At 41.9% G+C, this 22,550-nt stretch overlaps 1 protein-coding gene across 1 annotated transcript in view; it reads left to right on the forward strand.

Annotated features, from left to right (window-relative positions):
- The window catches only part of itga4 (integrin alpha 4), a 177,827-nt gene that overhangs the window by 131,971 nt on the left and 23,306 nt on the right, over window positions 1–22,550 (forward strand). Inside the window, exons 22-25 of the mRNA XM_060827973.1 lie at window positions 10,234–10,345; window positions 13,364–13,471; window positions 14,912–15,028; window positions 21,459–21,578. Coding sequence (XP_060683956.1) covers window positions 10,234–10,345; window positions 13,364–13,471; window positions 14,912–15,028; window positions 21,459–21,578 — 457 coding nt within the window. The remainder of the gene's footprint in view (window positions 1–10,233; window positions 10,346–13,363; window positions 13,472–14,911; window positions 15,029–21,458; window positions 21,579–22,550) is intronic.

Here is a 22,550-nt window from a genome sequence, read left to right on the forward strand (position 1 = left end):
TATCAACAGATTCAAAATAGCCTAATCCCTTGTTGGAACCACAGCCCATTATTCTAGGAAAGTGTCGCAAATACACTCTTTGAATTCTTTCTCGTGCCTTCCTCTGCCAATCTGACTTTACCAATCTACATGAAGCTTACAGTCAGCCATCACTAGTACACTGCATTTTTGACATACCATCATTAGTTTCTGATTTATTCTCCGTTCTACTGTATAGCTCCTGTTAGGGGCCTGTCGACAATTACTACAAATATCATTTTCCCCTTTTTTTAATCTCCACTCATATGGGTTCTGTATCATATGATTGAAGATCATTTCTTGCTGTCGATCTTATTCCATCCTGTTCTAACAGCTATCCCACCACCCTTTTCTTCCTGCCTGTCTTTTTGAAAATTCACATTGCCTGAATATTTAGTTCCCAGATTTGATCTCCTTGTAACCATATCTTTGCAATGTTTGAGATCATACAAATTGACCTCCATTTTGCCATCAATTAATTTATTTGATTCCAAATACTACATGTATTCAAGTAAAGAGCCATTAATTTTGCCTTTATATCATCATTTTCCCACTTTATTCCCAGGTTACTGCTATTTGTCTATATTTGTTCACTTGGTCCCTTCCTGTCCCGTTGTGGGTATCATTATTCAAATAGCTGCCCTAATATGCTGCCTTATTCTCTTGCTTTGTTAACTTATAATTTCCTTCTCCCAAATCCTTTTCCTTTAATGCTGGCATTTCCACCTCAAAGTCAGATTTAAAGAGTTCAAGTTATAGTTATTAATCTATTTGTGTTGGAGATCTGACTTTGTCAGAGATTTTTCAGGAATTTCTGGTCCCACTTGGGGCCATAAGCCTTGTTTTTCATCTGGATACTTGCAGTTTGAGCATTTTTAAAACGACCTTTGGATTTTCTGAGGGTGAATCTCTCTTGGACCCAGAACTCTCCAAATTCTCCAGTGACTTAAAGCTTGTGGACACTCTGCTGTGTTCGTCATGGTGTTTCCAACATACATTTAAAAGCAATTATGAAGAAACTGTCCCAAGCCTGGAAAGCTCATTAGGGTCTTCCACAGAATTTGCCCTCTGCTGCTAATATTTGATCATGCAGTTTTCTAACATTTTATCATTTTAAACTGTTAATAATAAATACTGAACTACATATGCATTTTATGTATTTCCATTACTTAGATATTTAAATTCTAAGCGTATAAAGAAACATATGTGCCTAAAACCCCACTTAATTTTCGTTGAGTGTGAGTCTTGAGCCTTTGACAGAAGTTTTGACCTTGAATCAGGGATTGTGCTTTAAGTTCCACTTCAGAGACACATTTTCCCAGACTTACACCTCAAACTCAGTGCAGAACTGAGAGAATACCACGTTTTTGGAGATGCTGTACATCAAATGAAAAGCTACACTAGTACCCTACATGATCTTGCAGATGAGCATTAAGGATCTTGTGGGACTATTGGAAAGGTAGCATGGGAATTATCTCCAATGTCTTTGCCAGTTATTATTCCCAAAGCAAAATTACGAAAAAAAAAATTAATTGCTGTTTGAGACATTGCTGTGTGCTAAATAGATTGTTTCCTGCGCCACAACAAAGTCTACATTTTAAAAGGACTTAACTGACTGCAAAACACTTGGGAGGCACACCTGAGGTTGCAAAGTGAAAGATATGCAAGTTACTTAATGTATGTAAGATATGCAATGGAGTGAAGCTCCCATGCACTTATCCAAGACCAAAAGCCCTGTTCCATGTTCTTGGGAGTGGTCAATGCCACAGTCAGCTGTACATCCTGGAGGGAAACATCAGTGCTGTTTGCTTTGGCTCAAATTGATCTGCGCTTCTCAGGCAGAACAGAATGCCCAAAGACCAAACCGAGGCAAAAGAAATTTATTTTTTAAAAAACTCTTTAGCTTTGATTCTAATCATTTCAATGAGAAAAAGATATTCTGTCCCCTCTTCAAAGACCCAGAGTCCAAATTCAATATTTTACTTCAAATGGGGCTGAATCCTAGTGAAGCTGGAGTCCAGTTTAGATTCTGCCCTGCTCTGTTTAGCAGAAGGACAATTTATACTCTATTCAGCTTCTGGAACTTTGGGACAACAATGATTCTTGTATGTTTTGAAACATTTGTGACAGAGATGAAGGAGCAATTTAGTGACCATGTATTAATTGCAAAAATCACCATACAAAGCTGTAATGCTGACTTTGATTATTTATTCTGGATTAGTGGTGCTGGAAGAGCACAGCAGGTCAGGCAGCATCCAAGGTGCAGCGAAATCGACATTTCGGGCAAAAGCCCTTCATCAGGAATAAAGGCAGTGAGCCTGAAGCGTGGAGAGATAAGCTAGAGGAGGGTGGGGGTGGGGAGAAAGTAGCATAGCGTGTAATGGGTGAGTGGGGGAGGGGATGTAGGTAATAGGTCAGGGACGAGAGGGTGGAGTGGATAGGTGGAAAAGGAGATAGGCAGGTTGGACAAGTCTGGACAAGTCATGGTGACAGTGCTGAGCTGGAAGTTTGGAACGAGGGTGAGGTGGGGGAAGGGGAAATGAGGAAACTGTTGAAGTCCACATTGATGCCCTGGCGTTGAAGTGTTCCGAGGCGGAAGATGAGGCGTTCTTCCTCCAGGCGTCTGGTGGTGAGGGAGCGGCGGTGAAGGAGGCTCAGGACCTCCATGTCCTCGGCAGAGTGGGAGGGGGAGTTGAAATGTTGGGCCACGGGGCGGTGTGGTTGATTGGTGCGGGTGTCCCGGAGATGTTCCCTAAAGCGCTCTGCTAGGAGGCGCCCAGTCTCCCCAATGTAGAGGACACCGCATCGGGAGCAACGGATACAATAAACGATATTAGTGGATGTGCAAGTAAAACTTTGATGGATGTGGAAGGCTCCTTTAGGGCCTTGGAGAGGGGTGAGGGAGGAGGTATGGGCACAGGTTTTACAGTTCCTGCGGTGGCAGGGGAAAGTGCCAGGATGGGAGGGTGGGTTGTAGGGGAGCGTGGACCTGACCAGGTAGTCACGGAGGAAACGGTCTTTGCGGAAAGCGGAAAGGGGTGGGGAGGGAAATATATCCCTGGTCGTGGGGTCTTTTCGGAGGTGGCGGAAATGTCGGTGGATGATTTGGTTTATGCGAAGGTTGGTAGGGTGGAAGGTGAGCACCAGGGGCGTTCTGTCCTTGTTACGGTTGGAGGGGTGGGGTCTGAGGGTGGAGGTGTGGGATGTGGACGAGATGTGTTGGAGGGCATCTTTAACCACATGGGAAGGGAAATTGCAGTCTCTAAAGAAGGAGGCGATCTGGTGTGTTCTGTGATGGAACTGGTCCTCCTGGGAGCAGATACGGCAGAGGCGGAGGAATTGGGAATACGGGATGGCATTTTTGCAAGAGGCAGGGTGGGAAGAGGTGTAATACAGGTAGCTGTGGGAGTCGGTGGGTTTGTAAAAAATGTCAGTGTCAAGTCGGTCGTCATTAATGGAGATGGAGAGGTCCAGGAAGGGGAGGGAGGTGTCAGAGATGGTCCAGGTAAATTTAAGGTCAGGGTGGAATGTGTTGGTGAAGTTGATGAATTGCTCAACCTCTCCATGGGAGCACGAGGTGGCGCCAATGCAGTCATCAATGTAGCGGAGGAAGAGGTGGGGAGTGGTGCCAGTGTAATTACGGAAGATCAACTGTTCTACGTAGCCAACAAAGAGACAAGCATAGCTGGGGCCAATACGTGTGCCCATGGCTACCCTTTTGGTCTGGAGGAAGTGGGAGGATTCAAAGGAGAAATTGTTAAGGGTGAGGACCAGTTCGGCCAAATGAATGAGAGTGTCGGTGGAAGGGTACTGTTGGGGACATCTGGAGAGGAAAAAATGGAGGGCTTGGAGGCCCTGGTCCTGGCGGATGGAGGTGTAGAGGGATTGGATATCCATGGTGAAGATGAGGCATTGGGGGCCGGGGAAACGGAAGTCTTGGAGGAGGTGGAGGGTGTGGGTGGTGTCTCGAATGTATGTGGGGAGTTCCTGGACTAGTGGGGATAGGACAGTGTCGAGGTAGGTATAGATGAGTTCAATTGGGCAGGAGCATACTGAGACAATGGGTTGGCCAGGGTGGTCAGGCTTGTGGATCTTGGGAAGGAGGTAGAACCGGGCAGTGCAGGGTTCCCGGACTATGAGGTTGGAAGCTGTGGGTGGGGGATCTCCTGAGGTGATGAGGTTCTGTATGGTCTGGGAGATGATGGTTTGGTGATGGGGGGTGGGGTCATGGTCGAGGGGGCAGTTGGAAGAGGTGTCCTCGAGTTGGCGTTTGGCTTCAGCGGTGTAGAGGTCAGTGCGCCAGACTACCACTGCATCCCCTTTATCCGCTGGCTTGATATTGAGATTGCGATTGGAGCAGAGGGATTGGAGGGCTGCGCGTTGTGAGGGTGAGAGGTTGGAGTGAGGGAGGGGGATAGACAGGTTGAGGCGGTTAATGTCCCGGCGGCAGTTGGAAATGAGGAGGTCGAGGGTGGGTAATAGGCCAGCGCGGGGTGTCCAGGTGGATACAGTGTGTTGGAGGTGGGCGAAGGGGTTCTCGGAAGGTGGGCAGGAATCCTGATTGTGAAAGTAAGCTCGGAGGCGGCGGCAACGGAAGAATTGTTTGACATCACGGCGTGTATTAAATTCATTGGTGCGTGGACGGAGGGAGATGAAGGTGAGTCCTTTGCTGAGGACTGATCATTCGTCCTCAGTGAGGGGGAGGTCTGGGGGGATGGTGAAAACTCGGCAGGGCTGGGAGCTGGGATCTGGTGTGGGTGTGGAGCTGGGAGTGGGGGCGGAACCTATAACTGGAGTGGGTGTGGTGTTGGGGGGAATGGGGGTGGAGTCATGAGCAGGGGTTGTGTTCCCTCAGGGTTCTGGGGGGTGGGGATAATGACAGTGGGGTCTGTGGGGGGGGGGGGGCGTGTCAGCAGAATGCAGGTGAGTGGCGCTGATGGGGGCAGAAGTGGGGGTGGCAGCTGCATTAGCCATATGGCTAATGACGTCCGAGCAGTTCCAGAGGCCAGGGAATCTACTGGAATGTTGACGAGCGCTGGTTATGGAGGTGGGTAGATAAAAGTTTGTTGTACTTACAGTTTTTGATGTTTGAGATGGAGTTGAAATACTGCTTGTTGAGAGTATGAATTCTCCTGAAGATGTAGTACAGAGTGGGTCCTTTGCAATTCTGAGAGAGTGTGGCCCTCAGCTGAGGCAGTGCTGACTGTGGAGAGGTTAGGTGCAGGCGCATTGCTGCAAGCATGGAGCGGAGGATCTTGAAGGAGAACTGTTGCTGGTGTTTTTGAATCTGTAGTCTGTACTGTTTGTCCTGTTCGGGTCCGAACGCTGCTGGTTTAAAGGTGGTCCAGAGTCCGTGTGGGATGAGTTGGTTACGGAGGCAGGCACTGAGGAAGCAAATGTGGCTGTGGTAGTGAGTTTGTTTCACAACATGGTTGAAGAGCTTCAGGACAGAGGAAATGAGCTGGGAGTTGCAGTGGGAGAGGGATTCCCTGAGATTCTTGTAGAGAGAGGAGGAAAACCTCTTCAAGGCAGGCATCCTTGCAAGAGGATTCGCAGTAGGGTTGATTATTGCTCTTACAGGATAGAGACCGATCACTTTCAAGTTACCAATAGACCCTTGTTAGCACCTTCCTTTAACCAAGCAATAGAAGTGATATCCCAAATCATATAGTTGATTGATGAAGTTCAGAGGTATTATGTGAAAATTTAGAAGCCTGTACTATACCTAAAACATCAAGTATATCAGGTTCATGCTAGATTTTTACCTCCCCAACATTACTTCCAAGAGAGTCAGTGATTTACTTGTACTTGAATTCAGTATATTGCATTTGCTGCTCACAATGCCATTTCCTTACCATCATAGGCAGATTTGGTAATCATTTGCTGAACATTTCTGTTCAGTCATTAAACGTAAACTGAAGCTTCTTGTTGCTTGCTATTTTAATTCTGCATCCCAACCCCACCCTGATCTTTCAAATAAAACAAACAACTGCAGATGCTGAAGATCTGAAACAAAGACAGAAATTGCTGGAGAAATTACTCAGGTCTGGAAGCATCTGTCGAGAAACAAACCGAGATAATGGGTTGAATCCAGTGACATTTCTTCAGAATTGGGTTCACCACAGATGCTGCCAGACCTGCCCATTTTCTCCAAAAAATTCCATTTTGTTGGACTCTGCTGATTCTATGTTTTATCTATTCTAATACCCAATGAAACTTTAAGGAATACCACATATTTCGATTAGACAATGGGATAGGCTTCTGGACTCAACGTTCAATTGAACAATTTCAGATTATAATAACTTCAGTTTTTATGGACATCAACTGTTTGTATTGATTCAGCTGTTGCCATTTACACTTCTATACCACCTATTGTTTATTTATTTGTTCCATTACCATTCCACAGCTTTCCTTGCATCCATTTGGTCATTTAATCTCTTCATCTTCTTCCCAACTACAGACGTAACTTTTTGTTCTTTCCCAACTTATGTGTTTGCTTTAAACCTGTTGCACCTCCATTTATGGTTATGATGAAAGGTTGTAAAACTGAATTACAATTCAAGACTAACATTCCAGTCCATATGGAGTATTTGCTGTCAGAGATGCAGCTTTTCAGATGAAATGTCAAACCAAACGCTTGCCTGTCTGCTTGAGTGAATATAAAAGATCCTATGCTGCTACTTCAAAGATGAGCAGTGAAGTTATCCTTTTTATCGTGGGTGGCATGATGACACAGCAGTTAGCACTGCTGCCTCACAGTACTAGAGACCTGGGTTCAATTCCCACCTCAGGCAATGATCTGGATGAAGGGACTGGGGGCATTCTAGCGAAATTTGCAGATGATACGAAGTTAGGTGGACAGGCAGGTAGTACTGAGGAAGTGGGGAGGCTACAGAAGGATCTAGACAGTTTTGGAGAGTGGTCCAGGAAATGGCTGATGGAATTCAACATGAGCAAATGCGAGGTCTTGCACTTTGTCAAAAAGAATAAAAGCATAGACTACTTGCTAAACGGCGAGAAAATTCGTAAAGCCAAAGTACAAAGGGATCTGGGAGTGCTAGTTGAGGATTCTCTAAAGGTAAACTTGCAGGTTGAGTCCGTGATTAAGAAAGCGAATGCAATGTTGTCACTTATCTCAAGAGGGTTGGAATATAAAAGCACCGTTGTGCTACTGAGACTTTATAAAGCTCTGGTTAGGCCCCATTTGGAGTACTGTGTCCAGTTTTGGTCCCTACACCTCAGGAAGGACATACTAGCACTGGAATGTGTCCAGCGGAGATTCACACGGATGATCCCTGGAATGGTAGGTCTAACATATGAGGAATGGCTGAGGATCCTGGGATTGTATTCATTGGAGTTTAGAAGATTAAGGGGGGACGTAATAGAGGCGTACAAGATAATACATGGTTTGGAAAGGGTGGACGCTAGGAAATTTTTTCCATTAGGCGAGAAGACTAGGACCTGTGGACACAGCCTTAGAATTAGAGGAGGTCAATTCAGAACAAAAATGCGGAGACATTTCTTCAGCCAGAGAGTGGTGGGCCTGTGGAATTCATTGCCACAGGGTGCAGTGGAGGCCGGGACGCTAAATGTCTTCAAGGCAGAGATTGATAGATTCTTGTTGTCTCGAGGAATTAAGGGCTACGGGGGGAGAATGCAGGTAAGTGGAGTTGAAATGCCCATCAGCCATGATTGAATGGCGGAGTGGACTCAATGGGCCGAATGGCCTTACTTCCACTCCTATGTCTTATGGTCTTATGGTCTTATCCTGACCATATTTGCCATATTTATCTCTTGATCAAGATCACAAAAACAAATTATTCCATCGGTGTCACATGCCCCATTCATTGGCAATGAGACAATCTATTGCCTGAAAAATATTGCCCATATTATCTCTTGCACTTTGAAATTCCTGCATCTCACTTTTGAGCTTGTAGAAAGGGCCATATACATTCCTGAAATGAAGGAAAAAACTCCTAATCAGCATCTATTGTACCCATGCCTCTGGCACACCATGACATAGCAAGGCCATAATGGAGCACATGGTTATAAATCGTTGGTCTCTTGCACACTACCTGCACTTGCATTCTGTGTGGATCCCCACGGACACATCTTTGCTACATGACCATAACAGCTTATACTTGACTTTATATGCTTACTTAAACATTAATTAAATATTAACATTCCTTGTACAAATTGTTGATTGCTGTGGAAGCTTCTTTAATATCTTCACAGTGAACTAATGCAAATGCATTAGTTGCATTAATGCAAATTCTCCAGTTGAATAAGAGAAGGTATTGTTTTTAATATGGAAACCAATGTGCACACACATCACAACCATTTGAAATATGGTAAGCGTAATTTAATATGGAGGATATCAGCTATGATAATTCTAATATGCAATTTGTTCTTCCTTTTGTGGAAACGATCATCAAAAAACATAAATAATACTGAAACAAAAAGATTGACATATTTTTCAGTAGGTCTTCATTTTTGTTTTAATTTCTCTTCCAGTAATAAAAATGGTAATTACAATGGTTAATAGTGCAGATGTTGAAAACCTGAAATACTCAGCAAGTCAGGTGGCTTCTGTGGTGAAAGAATCAGTTTGATTAGATTAGATTACTTACAGTGTGGAAACAGGCCCTTCGGCCCAACAAGTCCACACCGACCCGCCGAAGCGCAACCCACCCATACCCCTACATTTACCCCTTACCTACCACTACGGGCAATTTAGCATGGCCAATTCACCTGACCTGCACATCTTTGGACTGTGGGAGGAAACCGGAGCATGCGGAGGAAACCCACGCAGACACGGGGAGAACGTGCAAACTCCACACAGTCAGTCGCCTGAGTCGGGAATTGAACCCGGGTCTCAGGCGCTGTGAGACAGCAGTGCTAGCCACTGTGCCACCATGCCGCCCTTCTCTTTGGTGATCTTCAAAGAGAACTGGAAAGAGTGAGAGATGTAATAGGTTTTAAATACATTTACAGGAAAAGAAGAAAAATGGACAAGAACAAAAGTGGCAAGTGTAGTAACAATATCAGTTATTGCTGACTGAAAGAAATGGGGACAGTGATGAGGAATTAAAATGTTGAATCATATATTCACTACGCTGTTAAGAAATTCCTTTGCATCTCGACTTTAAATTAGTGTCCCTTCGTTCCTGTTTCCTTTAGATCAAGACTCCCACACTTATGGAAATAACATTTACTCTGTCAAGCCCCCTCAGAATATTGAATGTTTTAATAAGATAATTCCTCATCCTTCCAAACTCTAAAGAACAAACGCCTAACCTGTTTAATCTTTTTTAAATATGGGAATTTTTAGTTACAATTGTGAGGAGTGTTAGTGTAGTCACAGCTGGTGTACTGTGTACAGTTTGATCCCTCTATTTGGCTTTGGAGGCTAATTCCTGGGCCGAAGAGATTGTTTGAGAATGGCTAAATAGGTTAGGTCTTTATTCATTTGTGTTAAGAAGAACCAGGAATGATCTTGAAACACAAAATTCCAAGGCGCCTTGACAGAATATATGTTGAGACGATGTATCCACTAGTGGGATATTTTGAACTAGGAGGCATCGTTACAGAATAAATGGGCAAACATTTAAAAATGAGATGCAAAGAAATTTCTTCTCTGAGGATAGTGAATGTCTGAAATTCTGTTCCCCAGGGAGTTGTGGAAGCTAGAACTGAAAGTATTTAAAGAAGGGATAGGTAAAGGTGTCATCTCTCAAAGCTCCATTGAAATCGTGTGGAAAGCAGAGATTGAGTGGTTAGTTTGGAGTGAAAAATTAAAATGACAACTGACTAAAAATTCAGAATCACACTTAGACTCACTGGTGATGTTTAACAAAGTAATCACCCATACTGTTTTTTTAGCCTCCAACTGTAGAGAAGACAGTTTTGTTGATGGTGAACAGAGCATGTTAGATTGAATGATGTATACATAAAATTACTGTTTTAGCTTTAAGACACTTTCAATCTTCTGGACTCATCTTCATGTTATTTTCAATTTTGTTTTTTGCTGAATGAGAAATTTAAGGCACAGCTATTTGTGAACTGGCTATTCTTTATCTTACAAAAACAGTGAATATTATTACAAGCAATTATTTGACATTGCATTACCATTTTATGTTAGGGCTGCATAAAACTGATATTAAGCAACACTTTCCTCAACCTTTTAAAAATGTTATTGCACTCTGCTTGAAACAGATCCGTATATCCTCCCTCATTTCTGTATGAGGGGATAACAGATGATGACACAATGACATTTACTTTCAATGATCCACCTTGCACATATCAGAATGTCAGTTATTCATTCCAGGTAAGTTATCATTTTTTTCAGATTATAGATGCTTTTATGCATTAGAGAGAGGCCAGGGAATGATAGACAGTGAATCTAACATCATTGGTAGGGAAACTATTGGAGAAAATAGTGGTGGATAAAATTAATCTCTTTTTAGGGGACGGGTAAGATTTGACTTGGGATAGTCAGAAGGAGCTGATGCCTAAAAAAATCAGTTGCGATTTTGTCATGAGGTAACTAAATGTTTGGATGAGGGTAGGACAGTTAATGTAGTTTATATAGATTTCATCAAGGCCTATGCCCTCTAGTTCTGGACTCCCCTATCCCTGGGGAAAAGACCTTGTGTATTTACACTAACCATGCCCCTCATGATTTTATAAACCTCTATAAGGTCAACCCTCAGCCTTCCTAGCTCTAGGGAAAATAGCCTCCAACTATTCAGCCACTTCCAATAGCTTAACCCCTCCAATCCTGGCAACATCCTTGCAAATCGTTTTTGAACCTTTTCAAGTTTCATAACATCCCTCCTATAGCAGGGAGACCAGAATTGCATGCAACATTCCAGAAATGGCCTAACCCATATTCTGCACAGCTGCAACATGACCTCTAAACTCCTATCCTCCATGCCTAGATTAGAGTGATACTGAAAAAGCACAGCTGGTCAGGCAGCATCCGAGGAGCAGGATGCTGCCTGACTTGTTGTGCTTTTCCAGCACCACTCTCATCTTGACTCTGGTTTCCAGCATCTGTAGTCCTTGTTTTTACTGAGTTGATCCTATCCTCCATGCACTGACCGATAAAGGCAAGCAAACCAAACATCGTCTTCACTATCCTGTCTACCTGGGACTCCACTTTCAAGGAACTATGAACCTATACTCCAAGGTCTCTTTGTTGAGCAACAATCCCCAGGACCTTACCATTAAGTGTATAAGTCCTGCCCTGATTTCCCTTTCCCTTTCCTCACGTTTATCTAAATTAAACCCCATCTGCCACTCCACAGCCCATTGATGCAAATGTTCAAGATCCCTTTATACTCTGAGGTAATCTTCTTCACTGTTCACTATATCTCTAATTTTGGTGTCATCTGCAAACTTACTAATCATACTTCCTATGTTCACATCTAAATCATTTATATAAATGACAAAAAACAATGGACTCAGCACTGATCCTTGTGGCACATCGCTGATCACTGCTCTCCAGTCTAAAAAGCAACCTCCACCATCACCCTCTGTCTTCTACTTTTTGAGCCATTCTGTATCCAGATAGCTCATTCTCCCTGTATTCTGTGTGATCTAACCTTGCTAACAAGGCCACCACGTGGAAACTTGCCAAAAGCCTTACTGAAGTCCATATGGATCACATACACCATTCTGCCCTCATCAATCCTTTTTATTACATTTGTTTCTATAACAGATTGATCACTCAAGATTTAATGGATATCATGATATTTTTATTGTCCAGCATATATAAGTAAGAGGTTTCTTAGGTTGTTGGTTGTTTAATTTCTTCTGTCTGCATATGGCTAATAAGATCGGCCCATGATGAGATGCTGGTTCAGTGGCAGTTGAGGTGAGATGAAGGTTTAGAGTTGATGTGGAAGTAGCATGAAGTGTGCGTGGAGATGTCATAATACATGATCTAAACGCACAGAGCAGTTTGTCCATTGAACTAGGCTTGGAGGGCACTTGGCTGATAATATAAATGCTGGGACTGCTATTAAGCAACTTTCTATAAAAGAGAAATTGTGGTTATGATAGAAAATGGAATAACAAATTATGGTATGATGGACATTAATTTAAATTGACTATTTTACATAATAGCTGCTTACTGTGTCCAAGAAAACGTTTGAGCAGAGTAAACCTAAAGGCTGTTCTCCCATTGCTCACAAGTATCATGCAAGGGTCCTGAGTCTGTTTTGGGCAGACACCAAAGTACCTAGGCAACCTCTTATGCCAATTTTGTCCATGCTATACAGACAGTATTATAGGTGTTTCAGCACAGACTTGGCTCTCGTTGTACCCACTCTACACTCTCTGTTTCTAAAAGATCAACAATTACCCTTCATTTGTACTGTTCTCAGAAAATTATTAGCAATTCAGAAAGTAGAGGCAAATATGAAAGATACCAAGATAAATGTGAGGTATTGCATTTTGGAAAAATGAACAAGGGCAGGGCTTATACAATTAATGTTAGGGCTCTGGAGAGTGTTGTATTACTGAGAAAGCTAGGGGTTCAGGTACAGAATTCTTTGAAATTTGAGTCACATGTAAACAGGGAGGTTGAGAAGGCGTTTAGCACACTTGCCTTCAATGCTCAGACCTTAGAGTATAGGAGTTGGGTATCATGTTGAGGTTATACAGGACATTGGTGAGGCCTTTTCTGGAGTACTGTGTGCAGTTCTAGTCATTCTGCTATAAGAAGGATATTATTAAATTAGAGCGGGTTCAGAAAATATTTATTAGGATGTTGCAAGGAATGGAAGGTTTGAGGAATAAAGATATGATGGATAGGCGAGGATGTTTTTCACTGAAGCATAGGAAGTCGAGGGGTTACATTAAAAAAGTTTATAAAATCATGAGATGCATAGATAATGTGAATAGCAAGGATTTTTCCCCCTAGGGTGTGGAGTATTCAAAACTAGGGGGCATTTCTTTAAGGTGAGGGGAGAAATTTAAAAAACCTTTTTACACCAAGGATGGTTCGTGTGTGGAATGAACTGCCAGAGGAAGTGATGGATTCAGGTACAGTTATAACATTTAAAAGACATTTGGTAAGTACATGAATAGGAAAGGTTTGAAGGGATATGAGCTAAATGCAGGTAGATTGGACTAGTTTAGTTTGGGAACATGGTGTGCACTGGTTGGACCAAAGGATTTGTTTCCATGCTATATGACTCTTAAGACTAAGATAGCACAGATTACCATTTATTATAATCTGTTGACCAACATTTCTCGTAGTTGTGGTGAATGTTGCATAAAATATTATGGTATTAATATAATATTTGTATTTATCTATTCACAATTAACTTTTTTCAAGGTTACTAACATGGGGAACAGCATAGCTCCTGGTCTTGAATTACAAATTACACAGCCCAACACACTGCGAACAAATGACTTCAAGTTGTTTGAAATTCTTGATGTAAAGGTAGGATAATTGTTATGCTGTTGTGTTGTAACTAACATATATAGCATTACAGTCTCTAGCCTTTTGAGAGTTCCTTCTGTGGATAAAGAAGTAAAGCAAATGAGGGAAATTTTTAACTTAGAGTATTTAAGTTGTGTGCAGTAGTGAGTTGAGGGGAGGGGGATGGCAAAATGTTCAAATCCAAAATATTGGCTTTCTCACAAAACCCAGTATTCCCTTTGGAAATGTGGTCAGGTAGCCAATCTGCTCCAAGAAGGACCTTGGATGATGAGATTGTGAGCCTTGTTACCGGGCAGCTTTAACTCTGGTGATTTAGGTTTCTCAAGCATGGAGAAACTCAGTGGTTACGTATAGACAAGGGCTTGGCAGATCCAGAAGGTGAGTGCTTTGGATCCTACGTGCCTACCTGATGGATTCCTGCAATCATGCACTAAGAAACCTTCCCCCACTACCAAATGTCTCCTAGACCTCTGACTTACATTTGCAACCCAGTCTCCAGTTTTCCCCTGATTGAGACCTCTAACCTCTCCATTCCTCAACCCCCTCCATCCCTCAGCCCCAGGGACTCTGTCCACCCCACTCATGAAGTTCCCCAGTCTTCGTAGGCCACTAATCAGAACAGTTATCATGATTGTTGTAAGTTATGATCTGAAACTGAGATTCTTGATGCAGAGTCCTACAAGCTCTGAAGTACAAAATTGAAAGGTGAGCTACTGTTACTTGAGCTTCCATTGAACTTCATTGGAACAGTGCAGCAAGCCAAGCACAAAGGTCAGGGTTGGGGGGCGAGGTAGAAGGGAAAATTAACATGACAAACAAACAGAGCTTTATTTTACACCTGTGGACTGAACAGAGTTGGAGAGTGGGTACCTTCATGATGAAGGTGGCTTGATCTGGCTTCCCTCACAGCCGACTTGCTGGAAGGAACCTGATGTGGTCTCCAGTTTTGAGAGCCCACCTATTACACTTCATTTCACTGAGAGCTCTGCTTTGTGAACATCGGTGAGCGACAGTATCCCTTTGGGGTTGGTCAATGACCCGAAAACAGCTTTGACTTCTATTTCCCACTCCTGGAGGCAAAATCCTGTGTCAAGACTTGACACACAATTCTACAGCATTTTTCATACCTTTGTAGCATAGGCAAGTATGATCCTAGCTTAGTATTTCAACATCTGTCCCAAACAACACTTTGAGTAATGTAAGCTTTGAAGTAAAATCATGGTACAGCTCAAAAGTACAAATCTCTGCTTTTCATTACATCTGGATTTCAGTTGCTGTGGTCCCCACTAGAACTATGACCGGTTGCTTCTGCCTCACATCCTGAATTTAAAGATTCATTAAATACTGTTTTATCATGAAATTTGGCTGATATATGGAGATAACATTTCTGAAGTTTGTTACACTGTTCCACTTTTTAAACAAAATGCATTATTTTTACAGACTGATAAAGGAGAATGTCGATTTGAACATTACGTGGAAAACTGTGCTGAAATGCAAAATGTAACAATATTTCATCAAGTGTTTAACTTTTTCAAGAAGCTTGGAAGAAAAGTACTGGTAAGAAGTAACATAAAATAAGTTCTAAATGATGAGAAAGTGAATAATAAATACTTGTAAGTGGTTACTCAAATTAAAGATATAAGTAGTACAGCAAGGGATCATTTATCTAGACAGAAGGTTAAAATCACAGCAATAAAGTTTAAAGTGTCTTGGGTCTTCAGACACTATAGGAACATTATCAAAACAAATCTCTGTTATAAAGTAGGAGCAGGGGTAGGCCATTCAGCCCTTCAAGCCTGCTTTCCCATTCAACCATGTTCATCCAACTCAGTACCCTGTTCCTGCTTTCACCGCAAACCCTTTGACCCTCTTTAGTCCTAAGAACTATGTCGAATATCTTCTTGAAAAGGTTCAATAATGTAGCCTTAACCACTTCCACTGCCAGAGAATTCTGCAGGCTGTCCACACCCTGGGTGAAGAAATTTCTCCTTGGCTTCATTTTGAATGGCTTACCCTGTATCCTTAAACTATGACCCCAGTTCTGGACTCCCTACTGATTGGGAACATCCATTCTGCATTTATCCTGTGTAGTTCTTATGGAATTCTATAGGTTCTATGAAGTCCTCAAATTCTACTAAATGGCAATGAATATAGTCTTAACTGATCCAGTCTGTCATCTTCTATAAGCCCTGCTATTCCATAAATTAATCTCATACGGCTTTGTTGCACTCGCTTCATAGCCAAAACATCCTTTCTCACATGGGACCAAAATTGCATGCCATACTTCAGGTGTGGTCTCATCGAGGCCCTGTACAACTGTAGTGTGACGTCCCTTCTCCTGCACTCATACCCTTTCACAACGTAGGCCAACATACCATTTGCTAGTTCTGATGAAGAATCACCATACTTGAAACATTAGCTGTTTTCTTGTCACAGAAGCTGCCAAACCTGCTGAATTTCTCCAGAAATTTCTGTTTTTGTTTCAGATCTCCAGAATCTGCAGTTCTTTGTTTTAATTTATTATGCCACTTACCTTCTCCATCACCTTCTGCTCCTGCATGATTAATTTGTGAATGGTGCAGAAGAACACTCAGATCTCGTTGGAACTCCCACTTTCCCAATTTACTGCAATTCAGATAATAACCTGCCTTCCTGTTTTTGCTACTGAAATGAATAAGTTCACATTTATTAACATTATACTTGATATCTCATACATTTGCCCACTCGCTCATTGAGTCACATAAGGAAATAATAGGGCAGAGAGATGGGTTCTAAGTTTTGAAAGAGAAAGAGACTCAGGAAAAGTTACTGATGTTGGAATGAGGCATTTATGTATATTTGTGGTAGATGTAGGTTGTGGAAAGGCTGCCCATTAGCTTTAATATGCCCACAACCTCAGTTCATACTCTTAAACTTTCTTTTCCTTTATGAAATGCAACATTTGCTTTGACTAACATTAGTTGAACCTTGCAATATCCAGAGATGATTGACTATTTGAAGTCTTCAGTATCTTCAAATAGACTTTGCACAATGATGATTTGTGCTTATCTTTGTCCTTATTTTGTGTTGGGGGGAGGGGAGCCTTTCTTGTCAAGAACCAGTGGCCCTAGCTTTGAGCCTGACTTCAGACTTCATTTCCCACTACTCCTTTGATGCTTTTCAAGCAAAAATGTCCACTACACCCCTTTCTTGTTGCCACTTTATCCAGCAAACAAGGATATAGTTTAAGATGTTCTGAATTTGATAAACCGATACATTAACAGGCATGTGCTCAGCATGTCGACTAACTGTACATTGGTAGCTAATGTTGCATCTAGGCTATCATTATTTTCTATTTGAAATCTTTTAAAGACATTTGTGTGTGAAATGTTATGTGTGTTGCAGTCTGTTTTTGTTGCCTCTATGTCATTTGAGTTGTCAGGTAGTTACTTGATGACTTCATGTAGTTCACAGTAGATGTGTAACGGATTAATAATCAATAGTTAAGTAGCATCGAAATTTGGGTTATTTACCTACACCACGGTGCCATTAGGTAGCTTTGCTTTGATAGCTTTATCATTCTAATGGAAACAAAATCAAGGGAAATAAAACTTACTGGTAGTAATGAGAAGTTAACTTGCTAACTGTACAGCCAACATCAACATTTCTTTCCAACTGTAGTGAATACTGCACACTCATTGATCTTGGCCATGAGTCCTTGCCAGGCTTACTGCACCACTGTCCCCTCAGTGCTGCAAAGAAGTGACAATTCTGAAAACCACACCTATAACATTACTTTAACATGTATACAATTGTTCAGAAATTCAGTTTGCTTATTTCACATTTTTATCATAATCCATGACATTTTTAGTCTGTTAAAATTCATCAGCTCTCTTCATTTGGACTTTTAAATGGCTCCTTCCTGTCAAATAATTGCAAAAGAAATCTGAAGAATATAAAGCCCTGTTGCTTCAAGAGCTGCCGCAGAATTGTTATGGTGCAGAAGGAGGCCATTTGGGTCATTTCTGTTTAGTGCCTAGTAAATAAGTAGAGTTAGAATGTGATGTTCACTCAGGGTGTAAAATCATTTGCTTTCATGGAATTTACGATGTGAAGATATATGCTAAATGAAGGAGTATTGATTAATTTGCTCTTTAAGATTATTACTTAGAACCACTCTGTGGAATGTACTTGCCATAAAATTCTGAATTATTTATTTGTTAACTTAACAAGGCTGACAGTATGTTTGATTTCCTTTGATTTTGTGGTGGTAATAACAAAATCTGTAACTTTTCAGTACTTTCAGAATTATGCAAATACCTGTAACTAACTAGTCAGAAGCATACAGCATCACTCCCCTTTTATTCACCTTTAACAATCATAAGGAAGCACTTTTCAGTTGGTGAGGTTAATAATAAGCTTAGTATTTTGAATGAGTGTGTCCTACACTCCATGATAAGAACAAAGAAAATTTACAGCCCACGAACAGGCCCTTCGGCTCTCCGAGCCTGAGGTGATCCAAATCCATTGTCCAAACCTGTTGCCCAGTTCCTAAGCATCTGTAGCCCTCTGCTCCCCACCTACTCATGCATCTGTCCACATGCATCTTAAATGAATCTACTGTGCCTGCCTCTATTACCTCTGCTGGCAATGCATTCCAGGCACTTACCACCCTCTGTGTAAAGTACTTTCCATGTGTATCCCCCTTAAAATTTTCACCTCTCACCTTGAAAGTGTGATCTCTCGTTATTGAATCCTTCACCCTGGGAAAAAAGCTTATCTCTATCTACCCTGTCTATATCCTTCATGATTTTGTAGACCTCAATTAGGTCCTCCCTCAATCTCCTTTTTTCTAATGAAACTAATCCTAACCTACTCAACTTCTCTTCATAGTTAGCACCTTCCATACCAGGCAACATTCTCGTAAATCTCCTCTGCATCCTCTCCAAAAGTGTCCACATCCTTTTGGTAATGTGGCGACCAAAACTGTACATGGTATTCTAAATGCGGCCAAACCAATGTCTTGTACAATTTTAACATTACCAGCCAGCTCCTATAACCAATACCCCGTCCGATGAAGGCAAGCATACCATGTGCCTTCTTGACTGCTCTATCCACCTGTGCAGCAACCTTCAGGGTACAATGGACTTGAACGCCCTGATCTCTCTGACCATCAACTTTTCCCAAGGCTCTTCCATTTAATTTATAATTCGCTCTAGAATTAGACTTCTCAAAATGCATCATCTCACATTTGCCTGGATTAAACTCCATCTGCCAATTCTTCACCCAACTCTCTAGTCTATCTATATTCTCCTGTATTCTCTGGCAGTCCCCTAGGCTTTCTGCTACTCCACCAATCTTTGAGTCATCTGCAAACTTGCTGATCAGACCAACAATGCCCTCTTCCAGATCATTTATGTATATCACAAATGACAGTGGTCACCTTTCTCCATTTTGAGAAGCTCCCTTCAACTACTACTCTCTGTCTCCTGTGGCTCAACCAGTTCTAGAGATGCTGCCTGGCCTGCTGTGCTTTGACCAGCAACACATTTGCAGCAGTTGTTAATCCACCTAGCTAGAAAATCCTGCACACCACGTGACTTCACTTTCTCCACTGGTCTACCATGGGGAACCTTATCAAACGCATTACTAAATCCATGTGTATGACATCTATAGCCTTTCTTTCATCTATCAACTTGGTCACTTCCTCAAAGAACTCTATTAAGTTGGTAAGGCACAATCTCCCTCGCACAAAACCATGTTACCTATCACTGATAAGCCCATTCTTTTCTAAATATAAATAGATTTTATCCCTCAGTACCTTCTCCAGCAATTTACCCATCACTGACGTCAGGCTCACTGGTCTGTAGTTACCCAGAATATCGCTAATATCCTTCTTGTACAGGGGGTCAACATGAGCAAGCCTCCTCCGGGCACCCCACCAGTGTTTAAGGATATGACAAAGATAGCTATCAGGGCCCCAGCTATTAACTCTCTCGCATCCTTCAACTCTGGATAGATCCCATCCAGTCTTGGGGATTTGTCCACATTAGTAACCTCTAGCCTACCCAACACATCTTCCCTACTTATGCCAACGTGATCCAGAGTAATCAAACTTCTATCTCTAATCTCAGCATTCATCATGTCCCTCCCCTCAGTGAACACTGATGCAAAATAATAATTCAGAATCTCACCCATTTTCTCACGTTCGACACACAGCCTTCCTTCCTTACCCTTTAGTGGACCAATCCTTTCTCTAGTTACTCTCTTGCTTCTTATATAAGAATAAAAGGCTTTGGGATTCTCCTTAATTCTGCTCTATTTCATGATCCCTTTTAGCCCGCTTGATTCCTCGATTAAGACTGTTCCTACTCTCCTGATAGTCCTCCAGGCCCATTCTGTTGTTCTTAGCTGTCTGGACCTTATGTATGCTTACCTTTTCCTCTAGGCTAGTCGTATGATTTCTCCTGTCACCCACGGTTCACGAATCTTGCCTTTCCTATCCTTTGCTTTCACGGGACAAACCTATCCTGCACTACCTTTAACCTATCTTTAAAAGCCTCCCACATATCAAATGTGGACTTCCCTTCAAATAGCTGTGTCCAATCCACATTCCCAGCTCTAACCTAATTTTGTTATAATTGGCCTTGCCCCAGTTTCCACAGGACCACTCTCATCTTTGTCTATGAGCATTTTAAAACTTACAGAATTGTGGTCACTGTTCCCAAAGAAATCCCCCATTGCAACTTCTACCACCTGACCAGGCTCATTCCCCAACACCAGGTCCAATATGGCCCCTTCTCTCGTCAGACTATTGATATATTGATATGATAAATGATGAGGTCCCTCATGGTAGGCTCATCTGAAAATTAAGATGCATGGGATCCACGGTGGCTTGACTATATGGATTCAGAATTGGCTTGCCCATCGAAGGCAGAGGGTAGTGGTGGAAGATTTGTTTTTCAGTCTGGAGGTCTGTGACTAGTGATGTTCCACAGGGATCATACTGGGACCTCTGTTGTTTGTGATATATGCAAATGACTTGGATGAAAATGTAGTTAGGTGGGTTAGTAACTTTGTAGACAATACAAAGATCGGTGGAGTTGTGGAGTGTAGAAGATTGTCAAAGGATACAGCAGGATATACATCAACTGCGGATGTGGGCAGAGAAATGGCAGATGGAGTTTAATCTGTGTAAGTATGAGGTGCTGTACTTTGGGAACTGAAATGTTAAGGAAAAGTATACAATTAATGGCAGGATCCTGAACAGCATTGATGTACAGAAGGATCATGTGGTTTAAGTCCATAGCTCCCTGAAAGTGGCCACGCAAGTGTATAGGGTGGTAAAGAAGGCGTACGGCACACTTACCTTTATTGGTCAGGTAACTGAATACAAGAGCCAAGATGTCATGTTGCAGCTTTAGAAAAATTTTGTTAGGCCATACTTAGAGTTTTGCATTCTATTCTGGTTGCCACATTACAGGAAGGATATAGAGGCTTTGGAGAGGATGCAGAAGAGGTTAACCAGGATGTTTACTGGATTAGAGGGTGTGAGCTATAAGGAGAGGCTAGAAAAACTTAGGTTGTTTTCTCTGGAGTAGCGGAAGCTGAAGGGAGACTTGATAGAAGCCTATAAAATTATGAGATGCACAGTTGGGTTGCTGGTCAGAATCTTTTTTTCCCCCAGAGTTGAAATATCTAAAACTAGGGGGCACGCATGTAAAGTGCGAGGGGGCAAGTTCAAAGGAGATGTCAGGGCAAGATTTTTACACAGAGTGGTAGGAGTGTTGAAAGCGCTGTCAGGGGCAATGGTGGAGGCAGGTAGGATAGGGGCATTTTAAGGGACTTTTAAATAAGCATATGAATATGTATGGAATGGCGGAATATTGACCAAGATCAGGCAGGAGGGATTAGTTTAACTTGGTGTCATGTTCAGCACAACATGATTGGCTGAAGGGCCCATTCCTGTGCTGTACTGTTCTGTGTTCTATTTGATTTTTTTTTACAGTCCTGTTTCAGACATGGAATTTCCTGTTTAACTATCACATGCCAGTTAGGAGATATTGAACATGGAAGAGCTGTATCCATCCATGTTGCAATGAGACTCAATTATGCATTTTTGGCATCGGTAAGTTTTATTTTGTTCATTTGTGTGTATGATTTTTGAGATTGTCTAAGCATTGTCTTTAGTTTAAAAAATAACTGAATATCAAATTTCTATGCTACTTTGAATAATCTATTCAGCTAATGTGCAAATAAATTCTGAAGATTATGGAAGAGGAGAACAAACATCATTTTTCTGTTGTTTTTAGTATTTCAAGAAAACTGGGTTAGGATATTTATCTTGTGTTTGTAATCCTCTCAATTTTTCCCAATTGCTGTTGGATGTACCTGTCTTTTGGCAACACAATGGGGTGATGTTCTTGATAGGGCTTGAGTTGACGTTTGCCTTTGCTTTCTTTTCCCTTGTGAAATGTAAGCAAAACTACCAGAGCATCTTGAATGTGATTCCTTATCGAAAACAAATCTCTGGTCTGATGTTTCTCTCAAATATGTTTACAGCCATAGAATCATACAGCATGGAAACAGAGCCTCGATCCAACCAGTCCATGCCAAACCTATTCCCAGACTAAACTAGCCCTATTCTGCCTGCACTTGGCCCATATCCCTCCAAATCCTTCCCATTCATGAACTCATCCAAATGTCTTTTAAACATTGTAACTGTACCTGCATCCACCACTTCCACTGGCAGTTCATTCCACACACAAACCACTGTGTTTTTTAAAAAAAGTTGCCCTATGTGCCCTTTTAAATCTTTCTCCTCTTTCCTAAAAAAAAATGCCCCCTAGTTTTTTACTCTTTCACTCTAGGGAAAAGACCCTTGTCACTCACCTTATCTGTCCCCCTCATGATTTTATAAACCCCTATACGGTTACCTCTCAGCCTCCTATGCTTCATTGAAAAAAGTCCCAGTCTTTCAGGTCTGCTTTTATACCTCAAACCCTATATTCCCTGGCAACATCCTGATAAATCTTTTCTGAACCCTCTCCAGTTTCATAATATCCTTCCTATAACAGAGCAACCAGAACTGCACACAGTT

The sequence above is a fragment of the Hemiscyllium ocellatum genome, chromosome 7 (genome assembly GCF_020745735.1).
Source record: "Hemiscyllium ocellatum isolate sHemOce1 chromosome 7, sHemOce1.pat.X.cur, whole genome shotgun sequence".
In the NCBI taxonomy this organism is placed as follows: Eukaryota; Metazoa; Chordata; class Chondrichthyes; order Orectolobiformes; family Hemiscylliidae; genus Hemiscyllium; species Hemiscyllium ocellatum.